Source organism: Trematomus bernacchii, unplaced genomic scaffold (assembly GCF_902827165.1).
Source record: "Trematomus bernacchii unplaced genomic scaffold, fTreBer1.1, whole genome shotgun sequence".
NCBI classification, from domain to species: domain Eukaryota; kingdom Metazoa; phylum Chordata; class Actinopteri; order Perciformes; family Nototheniidae; genus Trematomus; species Trematomus bernacchii.
This window is the reverse complement of record NW_022987674.1, coordinates 399,103-425,242: the sequence shown is the minus strand read 5'-3', so window position 1 is coordinate 425,242 and position 26,140 is coordinate 399,103. Positions and strand designations below refer to the sequence as shown.

The window sequence follows — 26,140 nt, the reverse complement described above, 5'->3', positions numbered from 1 at the left end:
AGAGAGACAGACGGAGAGGAGAGAGAGAGAGAGAGAGAGAGAGAGAGAGAGAGAGAGAGAGAGAGAGAGAGATAGATCACTGCTCACTAGGTGGTCACACACACCTCTTACCATTACGCAGATGAAAGGGCCCAAAGTGGTGTGTTCTCAGCAGGCTGTGGTCGCGGTCCTTGAACCCACGATGTGGAAGTCCGATGTCCTTTATTTATCCTCGATTGGATCGTCTGCTCGACTACTTTCTTGTCAATATATTTGAATATCAGTTGATAACGGTTTCTTCAAAGTGTACACTTCTTTGTGCACGCTATTTCCAGAACACTTTTAACAGATTATCCAAATGCAAAAGGTCGGGTACAAAATTGGCCATTTCCAAAAGTGTTGGAGACATGTTCCCAAAGTGTCCCCAGTATGAATATCACCAAGAACTAGACAGAATTCAGTGTTTGTCAAACTTTCATTATGTCTGTTCGTCTCGTCCAACGGCTTAGTTGCTCTGTTTTTAAAAGTTAAGATCATGTGTTGCATGTAGGACATTGCACTTGTAAAGAGTGGTGCTCAGCGGAGAAATCCCATTGGACCAGGGAGATGATGCCTTCAGGGACCAACACCGAAATACGACATCCCTGCACCACTCGAGTATCACTGATTATTTATTGACGTATGATATTTATGATATGAGACTAGATGTAAAATGTATGATTAATTAATTAAAAAGACGTGTCTAGCTATTCTATTATTTTTCTTTACCCTTTAATCCATTAAATCCACTAGCTATCCAAATTCTCATTGTGTTAATGGACCCTGAAAGCCTCCTCCTTACAAAACCGTCTCAATATGAATATTAGGTCCAATCTTTATATGTGAATGTCCTTATATATTGCCCAGCCCTACATAGTTTGTGCCATATTTAAGCATTATCACTGTATTGTCTGTGGAGTGGTTTGAATGCACATTTTGGTGGTTCTTTAAGGCATTATTAAATATGAGATGGCTCTGTAATGTGAACAGCTGTGATGCAAATGTGAGTTGAAGTTGTTACTGGGAAATGTGAGAGTGTAAAAGGCATTGAATCTGTTTGAAAGTCATCTTTTTCTGTAAATATGCTTTTAATAACTCAGTATTTCATTGTTTCTGTGTTTTAATTATCATAAATCTATCATTTAATTCACTGTCTTGCATTATCTCACCGTCACACAGTTCTGCTTTAAAGATGTTATTCTCTAAAGAGTCACATTTGGAGAAAAGCGTGAAGAGAAATGTCAGAAATGGTTTTCAGAAAATAAACATTCACAACAAACAGAAGTTGTTTTTCTTTAATGCAATTACATTTTAAGAGTTTCAGTATTCAATCAGAAATACAATTAATATATCAATCACTCCATTTGGTTGTACTTGAGTAAAAGTAGAAGTACTTAGATCTTAGATAAATGGATGGATAGATAGAGAGATAGATAGATAGATAGATAGATACTTTATTGATCCCAATTTGGGAAATGTTTTCCAAATTGTTACCATCTCAAAATACAATCATATATATTCTAAATCATCTGTTTTATATCTGTGAATGTACATGAATACAATAATGCACTATTAACCATTTAAAATAACATTTACTGATAATACTAACAATATTTGTACTTAAGTATAGTTGTACATGCAGGATATGTATTTATGGGTTATTTGAACACACTGTATTGATGTGTTCTTTTACTTCAAGTACTTTGTTGTGCTTGTTTGTAGCTACATGTCTGTTCCTGTCTTCCTGTAATATGTTCTCCTGTGTAACTTGATCGAAGGGAGCTGCAAACAGGGAGGGACCTCGAAAGTGAAAGTAAGTGAGTAACAGACAGACTCCATTTCACACGTTGACAGAGCAGCAGAAAGAGAACAGGGTGAGTGTTAAAACCAGGCTCTGCTGGGGTTTCCTAAACTATTCATGTTTACTCTGTTTGACTTTATCTCTGAAAAATACAGTCTCGATAAAAAAGCAACGTCTTAGAGTCCGATGTGGCATATTGAAATGTTGGAGGCCTAAACTTCCCCTTTCACGTCCGTGTGTCTGCGCCATCATGGTTACATAACTATACAGACGTATGTGTTGTTGTTTGGTGTTTGTTGATTTAAAACAAAAAGTAATCGCGTAAATCACGATCATAAACTGTGATTCATCTTCATAAATCAGAAGTTTTAAATATTAGTAGGCCTGTTAACTCAGGGTTGCCAACTCTCACGCATCTGGCGTTTGACACACGCTTTCACTCTCAATCTCACGCTCTCACGCTGCCCAAACTATTCTCACGCCAAAAACAAGAATACCGAAGACTAGAAACGGTTTTGAAAACTTTTGTCACGTAGTGATCGTCTTCTCAATAGAACATCTTTGATAATGTCTTCTGGCCAATCAGAATCACGATAACGGCGTGGTGTTGTTGCAGGAAGTCCCGACGGAGAATACTTTTGCGGTAGTACATCTCTATACATCGATACAACATTACGTGTTGATAGAAATCAACACGTAATGAAATAAGACCCCACGGTTTGATGATTGATAGGTGTGTGGGCTGTCTTTCATTTTGACACACAGAACAATGGGGGCTATCCACCCTTATCCACAATGTAAAGTAATTCACACAGCCTCTTCCCTCTTCTCTCTGTGAGGAGCAGCAGGTTCAGCTTTCAGAACAAAGTCACACAAAACTAAAATGCCATTCATTTTTTTAAATATGTCATGTAGTAATAGATTTATTTATTTTTCTTCTCAAGAGAGTACCAGAATGTGTATTTTATGTTAGTATTTAAAAAAATCTCCTGGGCCCAGACCATAGACTGTATATATAAATGGACGTAGGGTCCGTGACGTCACCCATAGGATTCTGCAGAGTTGCCGAGAAGCCCTTAGTAGGCGGAGTCGGCCACTAACGGCTCGACAGTGACGTCTGAGTCTAACTCCCGCCTGCTCCAGCCTGCTCCAAATAAGGGCAAAGAGGCGGAGCCGAGGCGGGACCTTCTGCCTCCAGCTGGGAAGTAACAGAGCTAGCTCAAGCTAAGAAGCTAAGCTAACATGCTTCCCCATCAGCACACTGCCGTCACATTTTACGTTTCTAAGGTAAGCGGACATGAAACTATTCAGCAAAACTATAAATAATAATCTAAGTTATTGAGTTTTTAGCATAATACTTCAGAATCTTAAAATCCCTTAACGTTTGTATGCAATGTGCTAAATGCAACACTCGAATCAAGCAAATATTAATATGTTTGCATGACATTAGTTATTTATATTTTGCTATCACTTAATTATACGTTTAATACATTTAAGTTAAGCTAAGGTGCATGTGATGGTTGCTAGTTAGTGCTCTTACCTGTGAGGCCTCCTCCAAACAGCATTATAACCAGACTATCATTAAAACTATAAGTACCAGTTCTAGATCCTTGACTTTAGACAAACAATTCAAAAGACAAAATGTATTTAAAGACCAATCTTTATTTGAAGGTGCCTCTTAACCTGGGATATTAGTTATACAGTAATAGTATTGACAATCTAAAAAAACTGAGCAACTCAACAGTCAACTTTATATTTCTTATTGTCTAAAGCATTTATTATTTTCATTTTCCCCTCATATTCAGTGTGGACGGATTGAGACAGCGTGGTGTCCAGAGAGCTGCAGAGACTTCAGGGAGAAACCTCCGTGTGATGGACGTCCAGTCTGTTGGTTTGGAGAGGACTGAGGGTCGTTCCTCAGCGAGGAGGACCAGGCCTGATGGAGGAGCCCATGCTGGGCATAGCTGATACCAACTGCACAGGCCTTGTCTGTCACTTTATTTGACTAAATGTGTTTACTTATACATTTAATAGGTTTACACCTTCTGTCCATATGTGCTTTTTTATTTAAAACATGTTTGATTAACTTTTGGTTCAGATTTCAATAAATTGAATTTGTATTTGCACTCCTTTTGTCCATTATTCTTACTGAAAATGTTAGATTACACATTCACATCCGACTGAAGATTGGCCCCATTTATTTGCGTTGCAAACTCTGCGGTACAAGGTACATGTTGTGAAGCTCATAAAGTCAGGCAAATAGAAATAATCAGCTGATGGAGTGTAGATGTGGAAATAGGTGCATTCGATCAGCTGACTTCACAATAAAAGTAGTTTCTTAGTGAATGTCCTGTACTGGTCTTAAAATCTCATAACATCAGCTTTTAATTTTCCTCTTGGATGTTCTTCTTGACCCTCAGAGAAGGAGAACATGTTGAGTCGTGTCTTTCAGGCATGTCCTTTCCTAACAAAAATTACAGGAAACATAAAACATATTATTATTGTGTTATTTATGAAAGAGGTGTGTTTGTGTGTTTAGGGGCTGTAGATATAATTATTTTGTAATTGTAATGTTTTATTTTATTTCAACAGTGAGCTACAAAGACAATCAGATTATGAATGAACAGTATGACATTCATCAACATTGAAATATATTTTATTATCAAAATAATATTTAACTGTTATCAAAACGTAGTGCAACTGTAGAAGCTTGCTCTGTTGTCTCACTGAAATCATAACTTTTACCAAGTTTTTTACAGACAATATTGAGAGATAAATAGCAGTTGTCACTATGCGTTAAATAGCTTTGCCTTCAATACATTAAATTAGAAAGCTGACAGTCATATTGCTTGTTAACATCTAAATGTAACCCTTTGCATGGAAAAAACCCTCAACTTAACTGATGTGTAGGTGATCTAGTATTTAGTATTGTTTAATGGAATGTATATCAGTGTATTAAAGTCAATACTTCATTTATTTAAACCAATATCTTTCTTGATTCTTTGTACAGTATGAAAAAAGAGTATTTGTACCTGTGCTGAAGTTCACTGCTGTGAGGAGTCCAGTTCTGTCTCTCACTCTCTGGTCCAGCCTGTCTGCATCACCTGGAAACTTTAAACAAACAGATATATATGTAAAGAACCATGTGTACAAACAATATAACTTATTCTCTTCTGTTGAACATGTTGGATTGTGTATTGTCCGAGTCAGGGTTCTTTTTATTTTACTGTAACTTTGGAAGTTGTGTTACCAATGCTGTTGTGTTACTGTTTATTTGATACCAATTTGGTAATGCAATTAATAAAAACAACAACGTTTGGGTTCGTTCTTCAGATGACTGTGACGTTAACGTGTAAGCTCAATAATGAACTCCAGCTCAACCAACCATATTGTAATATCTAAGTAATCATCTTGAAATATGACATTAATAATTGTAATATACACACATCTTATTGTGAGGTTGATTTCACATACACTACTTCGACGTTAGCTTGTCTACATACTTCAGCATAGCCAATTTAAATTAACTTTAGCGATGCATACAGTTCCTACCTACATAATAAAATATCTCTCTAAGTTACAAGGATGACCTTATTTTATCAACCTCAAACAGAAGCTTTTTGTTCTACAGTACTATCTCACTTAACGCTTAACACTTGTCTATTTCATTTTAACCTTTATATATACAGTCTATGGTTTTAAGTTAACTTGGAGGATACGATTAGCATCGTTAGCACCGATGTAGCTACCACTCGCTTACACGCTAACACATTCATTACGTAGCTGATTAAAATCATAAACACATAAATAAAGTACTCGAATTTCACTTACCGCAAAACGGCATTCATGCACCGTCTGTTTTAACCGCAGAGCGAGTCACAATAGTCCGATATATAAGCATGAAGAACAAACAAACACGGCCGGGATCAAGTTGTGTTCCCTGGATGAACTGGGCAGGCAGAGTCCCTGTAGCTTCACGGACGGAGCAGCTAGCAGAGAGACAAGAAGCTAACAGCAGCAGTCACCTGACAGAGCTGTCACTCAATGTGACCACGCCCTAATTTATGCAAAAACTTTAAGACCTAATATAAATAAAAGGGTCGTGTTAGAAAACAATTCACTCACAGATCCATAATCATGAAGGTGGAATCTAACTATATTCATAATAATATTTATTGGATCCATAGGTAGAAACATGTTTTTTTAGGCTGTGAAATTGGGCATTTTAACATGGGGCTCTATGGAAATTGCTCCTTTCTGCAGTCAGCGCCTATCGGCCAATATATGAACTGCAGTTTGTGGCACTTCCGCATTGGCGTCCCGGCTCTTCCCCAGAGTTTGCTGCTTGGCCCAGACCCCCCTGCAGGGGTTGGGTCTTCAGCATGTCAACTCTTTCACCTGTGGGGAAATTGCAGGATTGGCTCCAGGTCGCCCTTTTTATTTACTACAAGACAAATGTGCCTTTTTATTTCATACAGTTCAATTTGGATTGAGACAGGGAAATCATCTAAACCTCACGCGTGGCGTTTCACTGTCGGGGGGAGCGTGTATGTAATTACATTGCAGATACTGACTTGAGCCCCACCACTGTATGGGTTAGCCCTACCAGAGATTACCCAACAAAAATACTCTGGAGCCGCAACTGCCGACCCGTATTGCGCATGCGCAGATCTAAGATCCAGTAGAAATGGTAAAAAAGTAAAAGTCTGCTGCTTATTGTTCTACTAGGCCAAAATAGAGTCAAAGAGTATATGAGAGTGAGAGTGTGTTAATTAATATATTTGGCAGTTTGGAGTAAGTCTGTAGATTTGTTTGTGTGTGTGTGTTTCATGTATAGGCCTCTCACGATAATTAATTTTGTTGGATACATTTTCCCGGAAATTATTGCGATAAACGATAATATTGTCGGCACCGTTGTATGACCATTTTAGACCACTGACATAATGATAATATATAATAATAATTCAAGTGCATCCTTTCAAACTGCTAGTCACATCCTCATGTAAATGGAAATGTATCGAGGTCAGAAAAGTTATCGAGTTCATTTTTATTTATCGTACGATAAGTCAATGAATTGCTTATCGCGACAGGCACACAATAAAACAGTGGAAACAAACATGTTTGACTTTCATTAGTGAATGAAACTGTGTGCCCTTTATAGTCTGTGTCCATTATTGTGTATTTGTATATATTGTATATATATCCTATATATATGCTAACGCTCGCTGCTGACACGATAGCAGTCATTTCGTGCGCATATGTGTAATTAAACCGAATTAAACCCATGATATCAAAATCTCACTCCAGCCAGGTACCCAAAGTTGGCAACCCTGATTTATGGGTTATTTGAACACACTGTATTGATGTGTTCTTTTACTTCAAGTACTTTGTTGTGCTTGTTTGTAGCTACATGTCTGTTCCTGTCTTCCTGTAATATGTTCTCCTGTGTAACTTGATCGAAGGGAGCTGCAAACAGGGAGGGACCTCGAAAGTGAAAGTAAGTGAGTAACAGACAGACTCCATTTCACACGTTGACAGAGCAGCAGAAAGAGAACAGGGTGAGTGTTAAAACCAGGCTCTGCTGGGGTTTCCTAAACAATTCATGTTTACTCTGTTTTACATTATCTCTGAAAAATACAGTCTCGATAAAAAAGCAACGTCTTAGAGTCCGATGTGGCATATTGAAATGTTGTCGGTCTAAACTTCCCCTTTCACGTCCGTGTGTCTGCGCCATCATGGTTACATAACTATACAGACTTATGTGTTGTTGTTAGTGGTGTTAGTTGATTTAAAACAAAAAGTAATCGCGTAAATCACGATCATAAACTGTGATTAATCTTCATAAATCAGAAGTGTTAAATATTAGTAGGCCTGTTAACTTGTATTTTGGAGAGATATAAAACAAATACATCGTGTGTTGTAGTCTAATAAAGCGGTCCATGAAAAACTGCTGAGAGAAATAAGAGGGGTTTTAATCCGTGTATCTACCGTCCGTTTGTTTTTCTTTATTCAACAAGTAAACTGAAGAGCGTCTGAGAGGACTTTTTGCTTTTTAACTTACTAAAATGGTCTGAGGCCCAATCCCAAACCGCCCCCTACACCCTACCCCTACACACTCCCCCTCCGTGACGGAGTGAACTCCGTGGAGTGACGTTCGCAGCTCAACGAGGCTCCCTCCTGTCAGATGGAGGGAGTACATACAGCCGCAAGCTTTGGGACAAACTCCCCACTATGGAATGCCATTTAAGCCAAAATTAAATAAATAAATAATTAAATAAATACATATATATATAAATATGCCTATGAAATACATTCTGAAATAAATAAATGAGGCAATAAATATGTATACATGTACATTTAAATACACATTTATTTATTTCATGGGACTTTTATTTCATAATGAGACATTTATTTATTTCAAGAGACTTTTATTTCATAATGACACATTTATTTATTTCAAGAGACTTTTATTTCATAATGAGACATTTATTTATTTCAAGAGACTTTTATTTCATAATGACACATTTCCATTTCTTATATGCAAATGAACGGGGCGTGGTTAGCTCACAGATCCGGAAAATGAAAGTTGTAACAAGCAGTAGCGCTGAGCAAAGTGACTAGAAGGCAACCACACACTTATAAACAAACACACTTTATAAAGTCAGGCAACACTAACCAGGCTTCGTGTGATTCTGTTTATTTGTACCTTACTTTGACCATCCGTTCTCTGTTATTGATCATTGTGGAGAGCAGGCAGACGTTTTGTTTTGTATTATAGCAGCTATCAGATGGAATCAATACATGGGCTGCCCAGGTTGTCATGTCCGACTATCACAAGTAGAATCATAATGAAAAGGTAAAATGTGCCTGTAGGAAACGTCTTATGCCACAATAGGATAGCAACAAGTAGTCAAGATAATCAGTTCAGCTTCGGTTGCTGTTGCATAACTGCGGTCAACTCAGCCGTCTCTCGCGTTCGCTTGGTCAAATCAGCAGCTATTCATTTTTGAGTGCGCAATTAATAGCGCCTTTACGGTAAACTGACACTGTTTGACTCAGTCCTAGTTTGACTGCTACAATAAAATGAAGTAGGCTACTTTTACTGTGTAATACTCTCTCAAAGTCCCTGAGAACAAACTCATGCCACTTCTGCTATATTTGATGAGATAAAATGATTTGTATCCATAAGTTCTTAATAAAATTGGTAGTGTTGGACTCAGTACTTGTTAGACTACTACCACAAATACAACCTCTCATACAATAATACTGTGTGTGTGTGTGTGTGTGTGTGTGTGTGTGTGTGTGTGGTGTGTGTGTGTGTGTGTGTGTGTGTGTGTGTGTGTGTGTGTGTGTGTGTGTGTGTGTGATGTGTGTGTGTGTGTGTGTGTGTGTGTGTGTGTGTGTGTGGACACTGTGATGGATCGTTGGAGCTATGTGCAGCTCAAGGCATATATGCTCGAACGTGTGCTGCCTGGACGCTGCAATCATGTTGCGCGCACTATCCGTGCTGAGTGTGCTGACTTTTCGTACAATGTCCCACTGTCTGGCTACCTGCATAAAGTCAAGTGCTCGGCGCAGTTGTCGGCGAAATGTCATTGAAACAGCTCCTTATATCCGTTAGCGCAGCTAGCTAGCACCAGATGCTAACAACAACAACACGTAAGGTGTGCCTCGCTCGCGCGAGTCGCGCCACACATACACACTCCCTCCTGGTCCTCCCGATGGCCAGTCCGGGCCTGCCGGTGAGCGTGGAAGTGTGGTCTGCCACAAGCGGGCGGCAGGAGCGGGGCTGTCAGCATCAGCATGTAGATGGTATTTTAAACTCGATGCGCTCTGAAACTACGGGGCGGCGAGGACAAAAAATACACATGCGTTAATCGCGTTAAAATAATTAGTGGCGTTAATTTTTTTTTTGCGTTAACGCGTTAACTTGACAGCCCTAATATTTATATGTTTCTGTTTTCAAAATACCAAACAGATCATGCATTTTAGCCATGCCTCATTTCGCTCTATGTGCTGTTTGCTGTCTACGGGTCTGATTCTGCTGACCACGCCCCCCTGCAGGAGAGGGGAGCCGTGCTCTGATCAGCTGCTGGGCTGTCAGAAGAGGGGGAGAAAAAGAGATCTCCGTCCTCCGTGTTTTATTATATAGAGTCGTTATTCATTTGTTTTAAAGCTCAATAAATAACAAAGAAGACATTTGACCGGCACTTTTCTAATTTTGTCCGGAAGATTTAAACTTTAACGGACATCTTGACCGGCGAAAGAAACTGAAACTGAAACTCTGCCGCACGGTCCCCTCGTTCCTTGGAAGAGGCGGAGAGGTGGGTGTTTGTCATCTGCTGGTGGACTAACCGGAGAGAATTACAGTGATTGCCTCGACGGGGAGGGATTGCATTGAATTAAAGCAGCGGGAGCAAACGCTTGCCTCGCTGAGAATAAACAGAAGGGTAACCATGGTAACTATGGGCGGGAAGTCTTCTTCGCTGCTTTTGTGGCAGACTACAGCGCCACTTACAGGCCTGGCATATGTACTACAGCGTCTCCAGCGCTTTCGAGCGGCAATGGCCGGCCGTGGCCCAACCCCACATTCCCCTGATAGGTGGAGAGTTGGCCCAATAGCCACTTCTGTGACGACATAGAAGTGTTCAAATCTGGATCAGTTTTTATCAGATCCGTTGCAGCCCCTTTTTTAGAGATTTGGGTATGGAGGAAAATAGAGAGGGTTGTGTTTTCTGACACTTGGTGAGTTCCCTGGAACACCGGGGACACATATTCATGTATAAAAGACGTACAAAAGTGCATTTTGCACTGGTCTTGTACTTGAGTAAAAGTAGAAGTACTCAGATCTTGTACTTGAGTAAAAGTAGAAGTACCAGAGTGTAGGAATACTCTGTTACAGTAAAAGTCCTGCTTTCAAAATGTTCCTCAAGTGAAAGTAGAAAAGTATTATCATCAAAATATAGTTAAAGGGGACCTATCATGCAAAATGCACTTTTGTACGTCTTTTATACATGAATATGTGTCCCCGGTGTTCCAGGGAACTCACCAAGTGTCAGAAAACACAACCCTCTCTATTTTCCTCCATACCCAAATCTCTAAAAAAGGGGCTGCAACGGATCTGATAAAAACTGATCCAGATTTGAACACTGTCCTGACGTCAGGACGGTGGCGCTACGGCTATTGGGCCAACTCCACCAATCAAGAGGAGACAGCCACGGCCATTGCCGTTCAAAAGCGCTGGAGACGCTGTAGTACATATGCCAGGCCAGTAGATGGTGCTGTTCTCACTGAATCTGCCCTTGCAAAAACAGGGGTAAAAAATGTCAAATTGAGCAAAATGAGGCATGGCTAAAATGCATGATCTGTTTGGTATTTTGCAAAAAATAAAGTATAAATATGCCTTATATAGGTATGGTCCTACACTATATTATTCAAATATAGTATGATAGGTCCACTTTAAAGTAGCGACAGTAAAAGTAGTCATTGTGCAGATTGGTCCATTTCAGAATAATATATATGATATGTTTTATAATGATTGATCATGAAAGTGTTCTCAAAGCTGGTAAAGGTGCAGCTAGTTTGGATGACTTTGTATACTGCAGGGTAGCTTGTGAATTTACTAAAGTCTGATTTAACACTTGATTATATTTCACATCATTCATCCACATCTGTGAAGTAACTAAAGGGATTAAATACATGTAGTGGAGTAAAAGTACACCATGTACCTCTGAACTGTAGTGGAGTAGAAGTACAGAGTAGTGGAAGATTGAAATAAAGTACAGGTCCCTCAAAATTGTACTTAAGTACAGTACTTGATTAAATGTACATGTAGCTTGTTCCAGTTCCTCTCTTTCCTTGACTTCCACTGCCGTGCAATTCATGTTAAAATACCTGCTGGAGTTACGAAGGGAGTTTGGGTGAAACTTGGTAAACCAAAATGTATCATATGATGGATTTGATTGAAATGCTTGCATTATAAAGTGTGTGTGTTTATGTATTTGTCTCCAGGGTTACTAGTTCATCTCTCAGGATGGAGAACATGAGAGATTTGGATGATGAGGAGGAGGAGAAATCTTCAGTGTCCAGAAAACCTCCAGATTTGAGTAATACACTTGGAGCATCTGACACAAGGTAAGAGTCTGTTTCTGCTGTGAACTGACCTGAAGAGGAGTCTGGTTTGATCTGAGTAGCAGATCACAGTACAGAGACTCAGTAAAGCTTCACTGTGGAGTTCAGTCATGAAACAAAGTCAATGAGAGGAAAGAAACCCAGAAGAGGAAAGTAAAGAGGTAACTGAGCTCTGGCTGTGCTCATCAGCAACAGTTAATCATCTACTATTGTGAAATCATTCTCACACTCGACATGTAGGACTTTGTGTTTGGTTTAGTAAATGAACTTTGAACATGTAAAACTTTTCTCTCTCACAAAGAATTGTAACAACAGAAACCCTCAAAACACGACTTAAAAACTGAAAGTTCAGAGCAAGTCCAAAAATCTTTAATAAGGTAAACGGGCTGAAATGAAAAGCTGCCCTTTTACAAGAACTAGTGATGTGTGTTAAACATTTGTTGTTTCCACAGACAGAGAGCAGCGTCTCCAGTCCCCAGCTGTCTGTCTCTGAAGAGTGACCGGTCTATGGGAATACCTCTCTTCTTCAGTAATGAACCTGGACCCCCAGACACAAAGTAAGAGTCTGTTTCTGCTGTGAACTGACCTGACAAACATATAGATATAGATATATATACTGTATATATCTATATATATATGCCATCTGATCATTTTAAACTCTTCTTTAATAATTACACGAGTGCAGTAGCCCACAGTATAGAAACTCAGTAGGGCTCAGTATAGAAACTCAGTAGAGCTCAGTATAGAAACTCAGTAGAGCTCAGTATAGAAACTCAGTAGAGCTCAGTATAGAAACTCAGTAGAGCTCAGTATAGAAACTCAGACGTACTTGAATCAGATAAGGGAAATATCGGCACCTAGAGCTCTACAGTACTTCATATTGAATTGAAGTTATACATTGATGTGTATCAACCATTGATTGTTAGTTTGACTTTGAATGGAGCAGCCACAATGTTAGCTAAGTCTAACTCCACTCAATCTAATGTCCATTCAGGAACTAGCATTTTGAAAGTGATTTGCTTTCCATGTTGTGGACAGACCTGACAAAGTGTTCACTGCTTTTACAAATTGGAATCATTATGTAGTTATTACATAAACAAGTTTAATTTAGCCGTAGTAAAACTTGTGAGGTACAGTGAACATGCTGTAGGCGAGGATGTTACAGACAGAAGGGCGTTTTGTTTCATAATTATATCAATAACTAAATATCTACCACTTGGGAACAGTTACCAGGATGAAATATCATCTACAGATAAAGAACTTTAACAAAACAAGAATTTGCCAACTTTGGGTTGTACCATTGGTGAAAATCAGTCCCCGTAAAGTGCTATAAAGGATGTGTTGATCTCCACAGAGGGAAGAGGAAGAGTGGTGTTCCTGTGGAGGAGCAGCTGTCCAGCTGTGCTCTGTGTCAGGACGTCCTGAAGGATCCAGTCTCTACCAGCTGTGGACACTGGTTCTGCAGACAGTGCATCACCTCATACTGGGAGCAGAGACCTCCATCAGGAGACCCCTCCTGTCCCCAGTGTGGAGAAAGATCCAGAACCAGAGCTGGCCTGCAGACAGCCAGTCAGACCAGAACAGTAACAAGTAAGTCTGAACATCTGTCCAAGGTTTCCCACAGATAGACTTTACTTGGGCTGGCCGCCCAGGTATATTAACGTCCGCCCAGGTATATTAACGTCCGCCCAGGTATATTAACGTCCACCCAGGTATATTAACGTCCGCCCAGGTATATTAACGTCCGCCGTCCGCCCAGGTATATTAACGTCCGCCCAGGTATATTACTACCCTCCTGGCTGGTCTACCTGCATGTGCCGTCCGACCTCTGCAGCTCATCCAGAATGCAGCGGCTCGTCTGGTCTTCAACCTTCCTAAATGTTCCCACACCACGCCGCTCCTCCGCTCCCTTCACTGGCTTCCAGTAACTGCTAGAATCCACTTCAAGACACTGGTACTAGCGTACCATGCTGTGAATGGATCTGGCCCTTCCTACATCCAGGACATGGTTAAACCATACACCCCAGCACGTGCACTCCGCTCTGCATCAGCCAAACGGCTCGCTGCACCCGCACTGCGAGGGGGACCCAAGTTCCCATCAGCAAAAACACGTGGGTTTGCTATCCTGGCTCCAAAATGGTGGAATGAGCTCCCCATTGACATCAGGACAGCAGAAAGCTTACACACCTTCCAGGGCAGACTGAAGACTCATCTCTTTCGACTCCACTTCGAGCGATACATTTAAAAACAAAATAAAAAGCACTTACATACTAACAAAGCACTTATATACTAACAAAGCACTTACATACTAACAAAGCACTTACATACTAACAAAGCACTTACATACTAACAAAGCACTTATATACTAACAAAGCACTTACATACTAACAAAGCACTTACATACTAACAAAGCACTTATATACTAACAAAGCACTTACATACTAACAAAGCACTTACATACTAACAAAGCACTTATATAAAGTTACTGATAAGTCACATGTTTCCTGCCTGGCCTTGCCCGTGTATCATTACCCTCTCTCGTCTGGGCGCTATGCACAGCGCCCAGACGAGAGTGCAGCATGTGCAGCAGAAGCCAACTGTTGCTATCTTTAAACTATGCCGCCGAAACATAATTTCAGCCAATCAGTGTCGTCAAATATGATGGTCACAGGGCTCCTACGTGAGTGCCCGGTGCAGTCTGTGAGTTGTTTGGACTCGTATCCAAGGAGACAAAACAGGAAGCTGTCATACACTGACAGACACATTGAATTAACCTATGGATTAACCTTCAGCTGCATTTTTCTCGTTTTTGATCAGAATTGTTATTCTGCAAAAGGTGAGCATATCTCCATGTTTTGCTACCTAAAGCTACGTCGTGTGATGTCTGTATTTGCTTCCCCTGTCGCGAGTTCTGATCGCTCAGTGATGATACTTATATTTCTAGAATTTGTGGAATCTCAGCTTGTAAGCTTGTTTGTGCATATCCGATAAGTATATCGATTGATTTATACCTGGAGTGCGTTATCATTTTTTCGCTCAGGGCTCATTTAGACGCTTCTTGTGAGACTTGTGTTTTGTTTCGGTAAACATGGTTCATATCATCAGTTAGATGCGTTTCCTCTGAGTAGGACACATGAATAGTTTATTACATTTTAAGAAGCCCTGAGACACAGTTTCGTGAGAAAAAAACGGGGGGAAAAAAGCCCCTTAACAGGTTAAATGGGAATTAAATCAGTGTTCCCAAAGCCCCGGTGTTCTGCAGTTTGTGTGGGCCTACTGTACTGTTGCACAGTTTATGCTGTAGAAACTATGTCCAGGACAAGGTGTTTGGAAGTTTTGGAAGATTCATAGCTCTAACCACACTGAAGTTATGGAGGTATTGATCAGTCTTCTCATATTTTTAAGCCTCAAATTGTCCTTCTCCCCCCCCCCCCCCTCTAACATCACCAGAAGTCATAATTGAAGGGGTCTTTTCTCAAAAAAAATTACCGGGGGAGCATCCCCCAGGACCCCCCTAGTATTGTTTGATCACCATTTCCACAGCCCCACCTAAAATATTTTCCACCAGCCGCCACTGTACATACTAACAAAGCACTTACATACTAACAAAGCACTTACATACTAACAAAGCACTTATATACTAACAAAGCACTTACATACTAACAAAGGACTTCCATACTAACAAAGCACTTAGATACTAACAAAGCACTTAGATACTAACAAAGCACTTAGATACTAACAAAGCACTTAGATACTAACAAAGCACTTAGATACTAACAAAGCACTTATATACTAACAAAGCACTTATATACTAACAAAGCACTTAGATACTAACAAAGGACTTACATACTAACAAAGCACTTATATACTAACAAAGCACTTAGATACTAACAAAGCACTTATCTAAAGCCTGTTGAGCATCACTTGAAATGGTTTGGCTCTATGAAACCCAGTGTTGGGACTAACGTGTTACAAACTAACACGTTACTGTAACGCAACTACCTTTTGCGGTAACTAACAGAGGTGGGAGTAAGTCCTACATGTGCAAGTCATGAGCAAGTCTCAAATCTTGACCTACAAGTATCAAGCAAGTCCCAAGTCACTGTGGTGAGAGTCAAGCAAGTCAAGTCAAGTCATTGCTCAGGTCAAGTCAAGTCAAGTCAAGTCATACGAAATTCTGATGAGTAAGCCCAGTTTCCGCATTTAAATGAGTTAAAAGACAGTGGTTATGAAAATGGATTCAACCCACACTATGATCTTCATTACATACACAGTTAATCAATTGAAATCTAATTTAGACCGATGACAATCATATTAGATTCATATTAACCCTAGAACTGCAGACAATATAGCTACGATTTAAAACTCAGTTAATTGGGTTAATTTAGAAATTGCTTCAGTTTATCATCATAACAGATCAAAAAGTTCAGATTCATTTTACAATAAATCAAGGAATGATGCACTTCTACAAACAAAAACAACATAATTAAAACATTTAAACAAACTACTAAAAGTAGATGAACTACATTACTCAACAGTTTACAGAAACTTCTGATAACACAGGGGAAATAAACGAGGCATCTCTTTCCCTCTCTCTCTCTCTCCCGCTCCTGACAGCCCGTCAGTATCAGGGTTAGTCAAAATGAATCCCTTGGAGGTTCTAGTGTTCATTTACCGTTTTGTCTTCTCTTTGCTTAATCGATTTGAAACCAAGTCTAACGTAGCTTAAACTTAACGTTAGCTTTCTAGCTAACACAACACATTCACGCACCTTTCTCTGTGGGTTTTTTTTGTAGTGACGAATGAAGTTGGATGTTGTGGTGGTCGTGTCACTGATCTTTATGCTGCAGACCCTGCATACCGCTGTTCTCTTCTTATTAGCGTCATCGACAACATAATCCTTGAATCCAAACTTCACTATTTTTGGAGTAACGCTAGCCGCTGCCATGTTAACTGACACTCCTGCCGTCTAGTGGGTTGCCAGGTTTGCGCGCATGGTGCTATAATCACCCAATCACATTTTTCGAAAAAACTAAACGTAATATCTCACTACAAAAACAAACGCAAATATTTAATTTTAAACAGTCAAGTCCTTTCAAGTCATCTGTCTCAAGCTTAAGTCAAGTCTCAAGTCATGAATACCAAGTCAAAGTCAAGTCAAGTCTTTTATCAATGTTAGTCAAGCAAGTCTCAAGTCAAAAAATATGCGACTCGAGTCTGACTCGAGTCAAGTCATGTGACTCGAGTCCCCACCTCTGGTAACTAATAACGTTACTAGTTACCTATTCCCATTCAGTAACGCCGTTATAGTTACTGTGATTTAAATGGGTGCGTTACTGCGTTACATTATGTGGTCCAACTGAACCGAATCTCCCTGCGGATGTAACAGGCGAATACAGTGATGTCCTCTCACAGTACCATGGACAAGTGAAAGTGACCAGAGAGGAGTGATGATTGGTTAACGCGGGGTAACATTTCAGGGTAAGCCAATCAGAGACAGAGTTGGGCGGGTCTTGCCTTATGGGGAAAATACACAGACACACAAACACTTGCTAACACACACATACACGGCAACGCCCACCACCAGCACACACACACACAATGGCAGATGCAAGTATCAGCGAGAGCAGCAGCGCATTTACAACTTGGAGATATAACCACTATTTTCAATTTGTGGGGATAAAGGACGCAAAAAATATTACGGTCAAATGTAAACTGTGTGCAGGACAGAAAGCATTGTCCACGTCGAATAACAGCAATGCCAATCTCCTGAAGCACCTAACTAATGTACATGGGGCTATAAAACTAGTCTTACTGTGCCACAGAACAACACAAAAACTTGTATTTTTATTGTTATTATTTTTAAAGTAAAGTAAAGTAACTAGTTACTTTTTTGAGAGCAGTAACTATAACTATTACTAGTTACTTTTTAAAAGTAACTTGCCCAACACTGATGAAACCTGATGTACTTAAATGATTCTTCAAGTTTGTATCGTCTTGGTCGAATGCACTTATTGTAAGTTGCTTTGGATAAAAGCGTCAGCTAAATGTAATGTAATGTAATAATAACGTCCGCCCAAGTATATTTCACGACCTATTTAGGTTTTGTTTTTTGTATCCGTCCACGAGCACGCTGCCATCTGCGATCGATGAACTAGTGGACAATGATCCCTCGCTCTACGCCTCCTGTACCTGTTCGCTCTGCCATCGCGTGAAGGGTCCGCTAATAAGCGACCAACAGAAAGGGAGACCTTACGAGAAAAAGAGAAGTCAAATGTTGTTGCACATCACTCATGCGCAAATGCGCCGCAATTATGCGCTCTGCAGTAACCCCGCTGCGACGCTCCGGCAAACTAACAGTTCACCAGCGTGCTCCATTAGCACACACCCCCCCCCCCCCCCCTGTCCGTCGTGCCCGGCTACCACCACAAGTATAATTCTGTGGGAAACACTGCTGTCTCCTCGTGTCTTCAGGCCTGAAAACAGGATTCTTCCTGTTGTGTTGTACATAATATAAGTTCATTTAAAACGTTTTTTTTATTCTCACGTTTCCTTCTCTTTCAGCAGAACGTGGTCTGCAGGAGGTTTTAGATGAACATAGGCTCAGTCTGAGGAGGAGATGTGAACGTGTGACTGAAGGAACTGGTGAAAGTGAAACCCTCCTCAAAAGGATCTTCACTGAGCTCTACATCACACAAGGCCTCAGTGAAGAGGTTAATACCCAACATGAGGTGTGGCAGCTGGAGACAGCTTCCAAGAAAGAGACCCTCCATTACTCTCCAATCAAGTGCCAGGACATCTTTAAAGCCTCACCTGACCAACAGACTCTCATCAGAGCGGTCCTGACCAACGGAGTCGCTGGAGTTGGAAAAACCTTCTCAGTGCAGAAGTTCACTCTGGACTGGGCCGAGGGTTTGGGAAACCAAAATGTCAGTCTGGTGATCCCGCTCTCCTTCAGGGAGCTGAACCTGATCAAAGGTGAGCAGTACAGTCTTCTCAGGCTGCTCCATGTTTTCCATCCAACCTTACAGAAGGTCACAGCAGAGCAGCTGGCTGTCTGCAAAGTGCTGCTCATCTTTGACGGCCTGGATGAAAGCAGACTTTCTCTGGACTTCAGAAACAATGAGGTTGTGTCTGATGTCTCTCAGCAGTCCTCAGTCAACGTGCTGCTGACAAACCTCATCAGGGGGAAGCTGCTTCCCTCGGCTCTCGTCTGGATAACTTCCAGACCTGCAGCGGCCAATCAGATCCCTCCTGAGTGTGTGGACAGGGTAACAGAAGTACGAGGCTTCACTGACGCCCAGAAGGAGGAGTACTTCAGGAGGAGATCGAGTGATGAAGACCTGTCCAGCAGAATCATCTCTCACATCAAGAGCTCCAGGAGCCTCCACATCATGTGCATGATCCCAGTCTTCTGCTGGATCACTGCTGCAGTTCTGGACCACATGTGGACAACAGACCAGAGAGGAGAGCTGCCCAAGACCCTCACTGACATGTACTCACACTTCCTGCTGGTCCAGACCAAGAGGAAGAAGCAGAAGTATGAAGAGGGACATGAGACGAGTCCACAGCAGCTGAAGAAGAAGAAGAAGAAGAAGAAGAAGAAGAAGAAGAAGAAGAAGAGTCCACAGCAGCTGTCGGAGGCTGACAGTGAGCTTCTTCTGAAGCTGGGGAGGCTGGCGTTTGAACATCTGGAGAAAGGAAACATCATGTTCTACCAAGAAGACCTGCAGCGCTGTGGCCTTGATGTCACCGAGGCCTTGGTGCACTCAGGAGTTTGTACAGAGATCTTCAAAAGAGAGAGTGTGATATTCAAGAAAACAGTCTACTGCTTTGTTCATCTGAGCATTCAGGAGTTTCTGGCTGCAGTCTACATGTTGCACTGTTACACCAACAGAGACACAGCAGTACTGAAAGACTTCCTGCAGAGAGACTTGGACGATGACAACAGTGATAGCAGTGATCAGGATTACCCATCCCTGGATGTCTTCCTAAAGAGTGCCATGATGAAATCACTCAAAAGTGAAAATGGCCACCTGGACCTGTTTGTCCGCTTTCTCCACGGCCTCTCTTTGGAGTCCAACCAGAGACTCTTAGGAGGCCTGCTGGGTCGCACAGACAACAGACCAGAAATCATCCAGAGAGCCATCAGCAACCTGAATAAGATGAGAAGTGATGAAGTCTCTCCTGAAAGGAGCATCAACATCTTCCACTGTCTGACAGAGATGAAGGACCACTCAGTACATCAGGAGATCACAGAGTTCCTGAAGTCAGAGAACAGATCAGAGAAGAAACTCTCTGTGATCCACTGCTCTGCTCTGGCCTACAGGCTGGAGATGTCAGAGGAGGTTCTGGATGAGTTGGACCTGGAGAAGTCCAAAACATCAGAGGAGGGACGACGGAGACTGATTCCAGCTGTGAGGAACTGCAGGAAGGCTGTGTGAGTCCAGATGTGATTCACTTTATAGATTAGTGTAGAAAAGGATTTTAGTTTTTAAAATAAACACTATACAACTTGTTGCTGTTTCACATACTGAGAGAGCTAAATTGAATTAATACAATTATTCTAATAATTAAAAGATTGTACAGTTTTTTCTTCTCTTCATTTTCCTTGTCAAAATAATATGAAGGATGTTTTATCACAGCAACATGTGATCAGAACATACAGAATAACTTTACATATGTCATTGAATGCAGTAAAGTTATTATGAAATGATTGCAGTTTCTTTATCGTTAAATTAGACACAGAGCAATATGTGATTTATGTTGACTCTAGTCTTCTCTAGTCTAGAAGGTAGCTAGCAGAGAGGTGACAGACATGGGATCAGATCACACTCTACCAAATATTAAATAGACTAACATCCAGTGGTAATCAGATCATGAGATTCAAAATGTTTTTCCTCAAATGCATGAAGTAAATATGTTGTTTCCCCTTTTTGTTATATAAACAAATTCTGTAATATGTGTTCTAACAGAATTCCTGCCAGTGGATTCTTAGACTGGGAAGTCGTGGCCTCAGCTCTGAAGTCCGACCCCTCCGATCTGAGAGAGCTGGAGGTGAATGTAGACCTGCAGGATTCAGAGGTGGAGCAGCTGAGTTCTGGACTAAAGAGTCCAAACTGTAGACTGAAGACTCTGAGGTCAGATCACTGGCTGTAGTTCATGTGGTTTTGTACTGTATTTATAATTGATATATTTATAATTCCATCATTTGCCTGAGTACAAAGATATTTGAATAAGTTCACATTTCTTTCTAAATTGCTGAATATTTGACAAGAATAACAGAAAGCAGAGAAAGTAAATGTGTGAGGGGACAGTGTGTGAGCTTCCACAGACTCTCACTGTGCTCCATGAGTCAGTGAAGATGCTGTCAGTACTGATGAGCTGTGAGGGAGATGAAGGAGGTTCTTCTGATGCATTATCAATGCATTTATAGTTATCTACTATTACATTTCTAAAAGTATCTTCATCATTTTTGACATTGGCATCTGAACCCTCTCCAGGTCTGAAAAGATGATGAGACTTTGAACTATCTCAAGCAGGACCATTGTTCTCTGAACTTACATGATGTGTTCTTTATTCAGACTCTGGTGCTGCTTCTTTGTAAACTCTGTGATCTTGAGTTGAATCAGTTTCTGTGGGTTTTGATTTGTCTGGCTGCACATCACGAGTTAGTGTAGAAGGAGCAGAGTTTATGATGTGAAGTCACCACTTTTTATTGAAGGTGAAGAACGTTGTCTTTCATATTAATGAGAGCTCTTTTCACTTTTTGGATCTTACTGTTTTTAACCTGTCGGGAGTGTCCACTTTATAAACGTCTACATTCTCTACTTCTCCAGCTATAATCAGATTATTAAACCTTTCATTATTTCAATCAGGAACATTGTTTTCTAAACTTACATCATGTGTTCTTTATTCAGTCTGAGGTGGTGCAGGTTGTCAGAGATCAGCTGTTCTGCTCTGATCTCAGCTCTGAAGTCTAACATCCATCTGAGAGATCTGAACCTGAGTCACAACGCTCTTCAGGATTCAGGAGTGGAGCTGCTGAGAGATCTTCTGGAGAGGCCAGACTGCAGACTGGAGACTCTCAGGTCAGTTCTCCATCTCTATCTTCTGTGCTGAGATGAATATGTGAGAGTTGTGTTGACTCTGAGCTGCAGACATCAGGCTGATATGATCCTGATCTTCACTGAGCATCTTAATGCTAAAGTCTACTTTCTTCTTCTGTGGTTTAGTTCATTGACTGTAGCAGAGCTATGTTAAAGAAAAATCATACTCTGCATAATTCACTCTGATCCTTTAAAAACCTGGAATTCATCTTTTATTCTCCGTCATGTTTTAAAATAAATGACATTATAAACACATGAATACAATAATTACATATTTCTATTAAAACTATCAAACACTAACAAATATGTTCAGTTGTTGCTGTTTCTAACATGTGTCTGAAGCTGCGTGATGCTCAAACTGACTGAATAGTTTAAACTGAAGATGCTGTGATCTATGTCTCCACTATTCCTGAAATAAATATTCTCTATTTATTTTGATCACATTTCTTCTAAATTCATCCTGACTTCTTTGTAAACTCTGTGATCTTGAGTTGAATCAGTTTCTGTGGGTTTTGATTTGTCTGGCTGCACATCACGAGTTAGTGTAGAAGGAGCAGAGTTTATGATGTGAAGTCACCACTTTTTATTGAAGGTGAAGAACGTTGTCTTTCATATTAATGAGAGCTCTTTTCACTTTTTGGATCTTACTGTTTTTAACCTGTCGGGAGTGTCCACTTTATAAACGTCTACATTCTCTACTTCTCCAGCTATAATCAGATTATTAAACCTTTCATTATTTCAATCAGGAACATTGTTTTCTAAACTTACATCATGTGTTCTTTATTCAGTCTGTTTAACTGCAGTTTGTCAGAGATCAGCTGTTCTGCTCTGATCTCAGCTCTGAAGTCCAACATCCATCTGAGAGATCTGGACCTGAATCTCAACGCTCTGAAGGATTCAGGAGTGGAGCTGAGAGATCTTCTGGAGAGGCCAGACTGCAGACTGGAGACTCTCAGGTCAGTAAGGGGTCGACTCAGTCTCTGCTGGTTCAGCAGGATTGTATTGAACACAGGGAGGTGGATGTGTTCCTCTCACTGGGGAATCTCTCCAGTTCCACCTTCCAGGCGTAGCCTAGCTTAGCACAACACATCAGTGATGTTACCATTTATCTGCAGTTTCTCCTTTTGTTCATCTCATGTTTCTTTTCTTGCGTTCTCCCAAGAACAATATAATGCAAGCTGACAATGCAAAGCCACATTCAGTCAGGAGCAACTTGTTAACCTGTTTCACGCCTTCCCCCCGGTACCGGGCGGATAAACGCGTCATTTGCAGGAAACAACGTCTAAGGAATCTTAATATTGAATAAAACTATGAATGTGTTATATCCATGTAACGGGAAGAAACTCAGCTAACTGATCTTTTTAATTTTTTTTTTTCAAAAAAAACCCACAATGCTAGCACTCAGCCTCTGAATTAGCCTCGATCGAAAAAACGGGACCGACAAAGGCACATAAACTCACTCAGAACTCCCTTATTACTTATCCTAGATGCACAACCAAACACTATTTTTTGGTGTCCTGGAGACACTGAATCTAACGGTGCCCACCTCAACACTCAGTGATAAACATTCGCGACGCTATCAACGAAAGCGTACATCATCACATGTGGAGCCAAGAAGCTAAACATGTAAATATGACTTACCTTGGTCAAAAGTGGTCTTCAATGGCATTAAAACGATAAAAAAACGATGCTGCAGTTAATCCATAGGTTCATCCTATGTGTCTGTGCCTTCTTTGAAATTATTTCTGATAATCCATAAGCAATACAACTGCGTTTTAGTTTCCAAACTCCAGAAGGAGACATTCCTCCAGTTTAGTTTCGCTTTCCACACGCGAAGCGGCAACATTTTTTCTTTACAATGTGTGTCTATGTAAGTCTCCTCCTTCGATTCTATTGGCTCTAACGGTCACAAGGGTATGTCAACCAACCAGATCGAGCAAGGGGGCCAGAGATAGGTCAAATCCACCCAAATGACCCCAGATGGCCCAGTTTTTGGCTAAATCTCTCTAAAAAGGTCAAATTTCACTTGTTTTGCATCAATCTTGATACAGGGTACTTATTATATGTTGTACTTTGGATTCCTAAAGCTTTTAGTCTACTAACCCATCATCCAAGGGTAGTTTTCACTATCTGTAAAAAATAATTTTTGGACGGACACTATAATTTACAGTTTTTTACTATGTAAAATCTGAATTTTCTTTAAAATAAAAAACATTTATATTGATTCTGACACTTCTACATCCAACTCACAGGTTTATCATTACTTTGAGAAAAGATTATTAATTTAACCCTTTTAGAAGGGAAGATATGGTCATTTGTTCTGGGAATGTCATTTTCGAGCCTGAGACCTGAAAAACAGGCTCAGAGTGGAACAGGTTAACAGACACATCCTAATCTGCATAATTCACTCTGATCCTTTAAACACCTGGAATTCATCTTATATTCTCCATCATGTTTTTAAATAAATGACATTATAAACACATGAATACAATAATTACATATTTCTATTAAAACTATCAAACACTAACAAATATGTTCAGTTGTTGCTGTTTCTAACATGTTTCTGAAGCTGCATGATGCTCAAACTGACTGAATAGTTTAAACTGAAGATGCTGTGATCTATGTCTCCACTATTCCTAAAATAAATATTCTCTATTTATTTTGATCACATTTCTTCTAAATTCATCCTGACTTCTTTGTAAACTCTGTGATCTTGAGTTGAATCAGTTTCTGTGGGTTTTGATTTGTCTGGCTGCACATCACGAGTTAGTGTAGAAGGAGCAGAGTTTATGATGTGAAGTCACCACTTTTTATTGAAGGTGAAGAACGTTGTCTTTCATGTTAATGAGAGCTCTTTTCACTTTTTGGATCTTACTGTTTTTAACCTGTCGGGAGTGTCCACTTTATAAACGTCTACATTCTCTACTTCTCCAGCTATAATCAGATTATTAAACCTTTCATTATTTCAATCAGGAACATTGTTTTCTAAACTTACATCATGTGTTCTTTATTCAGTCTGCAGAGGTGCAGCTTGTCAGAGATCAGCTGTTCTGCTCTGATCTCAGCTCTGAAGTCCAACATCCATCTGAGAGATCTGAACCTGAGTCACAACGATCTGAAGGATTCAGGAGTGGAGCTGCTGAGAGATCTTCTGGAGAGGCCAGACTGCAGACTGGAGACTCTCAGGTCAGTTCTCCATCTCTATCTTCTGTGCTGAGATGAATATGTGAGAGTTGTGTTGACTCTGAGCTGCAGACATCAGGCTGATATGATCCTGATCCTCACTGAGCATCTTAATGCTAAAGTCTACTTTCTTCTTCTGTGGTTTAGCTCATTGACTGTAGCAGAGCTATGTTAAAGAAAAATCATACTCTGCATAATTCACTCTGATCCTTTAAAAACCTGGAATTCATCTTTTATTCTCCGTCATGTTTTAAAATAAATGACATTATAAACACATGAATACAATAATTACATATTTCTATTAAAACTATCAAACACTAACAAATATGTTCAGTTGTTGCTGTTTCTAACATGTGTCTGAAGCTGCATGATGCTCAAACTGACTGAATAGTTTAAACTGAAGATGCTGTGATCTATGTCTCCACTATTCCTAAAATAAATATTCTCTATTTATTTTGATCACATTTCTTCTAAATTCATCCTGACTTCTTTGTAAACTCTGTGATCTTGAGTTGAATCAGTTTCTGTGGGTTTTGATTTGTCTGGCTGCACATCACGAGTTAGTGTAGAAGGAGCAGAGTTTATGATGTGAAGTCACCACTTTTTATTGAAGGTGAAGAACGTTGTCTTTCATATTAATGAGAGCTCTTTTCACTTTTTGGATCTTACTGTTTTTAACCTGTCGGGAGTGTCCACTTTATAAACGTCTACATTCTCTACTTCTCCAGCTATAATCAGATTATTAAACCTTTCATTATTTCAATCAGGAACATTGTTTTCTAAACTTACATCATGTGTTCTTTATTCAGTCTGCAGAGCTGCAGCTTGTCAGAGATCAGCTGTTCTGCTCTGATCTCAGCTCTGAAGTCCAACATCCATCTGAGAGATCTGGACCTGA

General features: G+C 40.3%; 1 protein-coding gene and 1 long non-coding RNA gene across 2 annotated transcripts; both read left to right on the top strand.

Moving 5' to 3' along the window:
- The first annotated feature begins 1,684 nt into the window (after positions 1-1,684).
- Positions 1,685-12,459, top strand: LOC117487553. Its single transcript, XR_004556381.1, has 4 exons — positions 1,685-1,892; positions 7,282-7,377; positions 11,831-11,953; positions 12,403-12,459. It is a non-coding gene; the product is annotated as an uncharacterized LOC117487553 (long non-coding RNA).
- Positions 12,460-20,123: 7,664 nt separating this feature from the next.
- On the top strand, positions 20,124-22,087 carry LOC117487550 (NACHT, LRR and PYD domains-containing protein 12-like). Its single transcript, XM_034136196.1, has 3 exons — positions 20,124-20,390; positions 20,926-21,090; positions 21,871-22,087. The coding sequence occupies exons 1-3, from the start codon at positions 20,176-20,178 to the stop codon at positions 22,070-22,072; spliced, it is 582 nt and encodes a 193-aa protein (XP_033992087.1). The 5' UTR covers positions 20,124-20,175; the 3' UTR covers positions 22,073-22,087.
- The last annotated feature ends 4,053 nt before the right edge of the window (positions 22,088-26,140 follow it).

Bases quoted from the DNA above. Each gene is read 5' to 3' on its own strand.
- LOC117487550 (XM_034136196.1), top strand. From the start codon at position 20,176: ATGAAGGACCACTCAGTACATCAGGAGATCACAGAGTTCCTGAAGTCA. The intron at 20,391-20,925 runs GTGAGTCCAGAT...GTGTTCTAACAG, and splicing joins AGGAACTGCAGGAAGGCTGT to AATTCCTGCCAGTGGATTCT. The intron at 21,091-21,870 runs GTCAGATCACTG...TTCTTTATTCAG, and splicing joins TGTAGACTGAAGACTCTGAG to TCTGAGGTGGTGCAGGTTGT.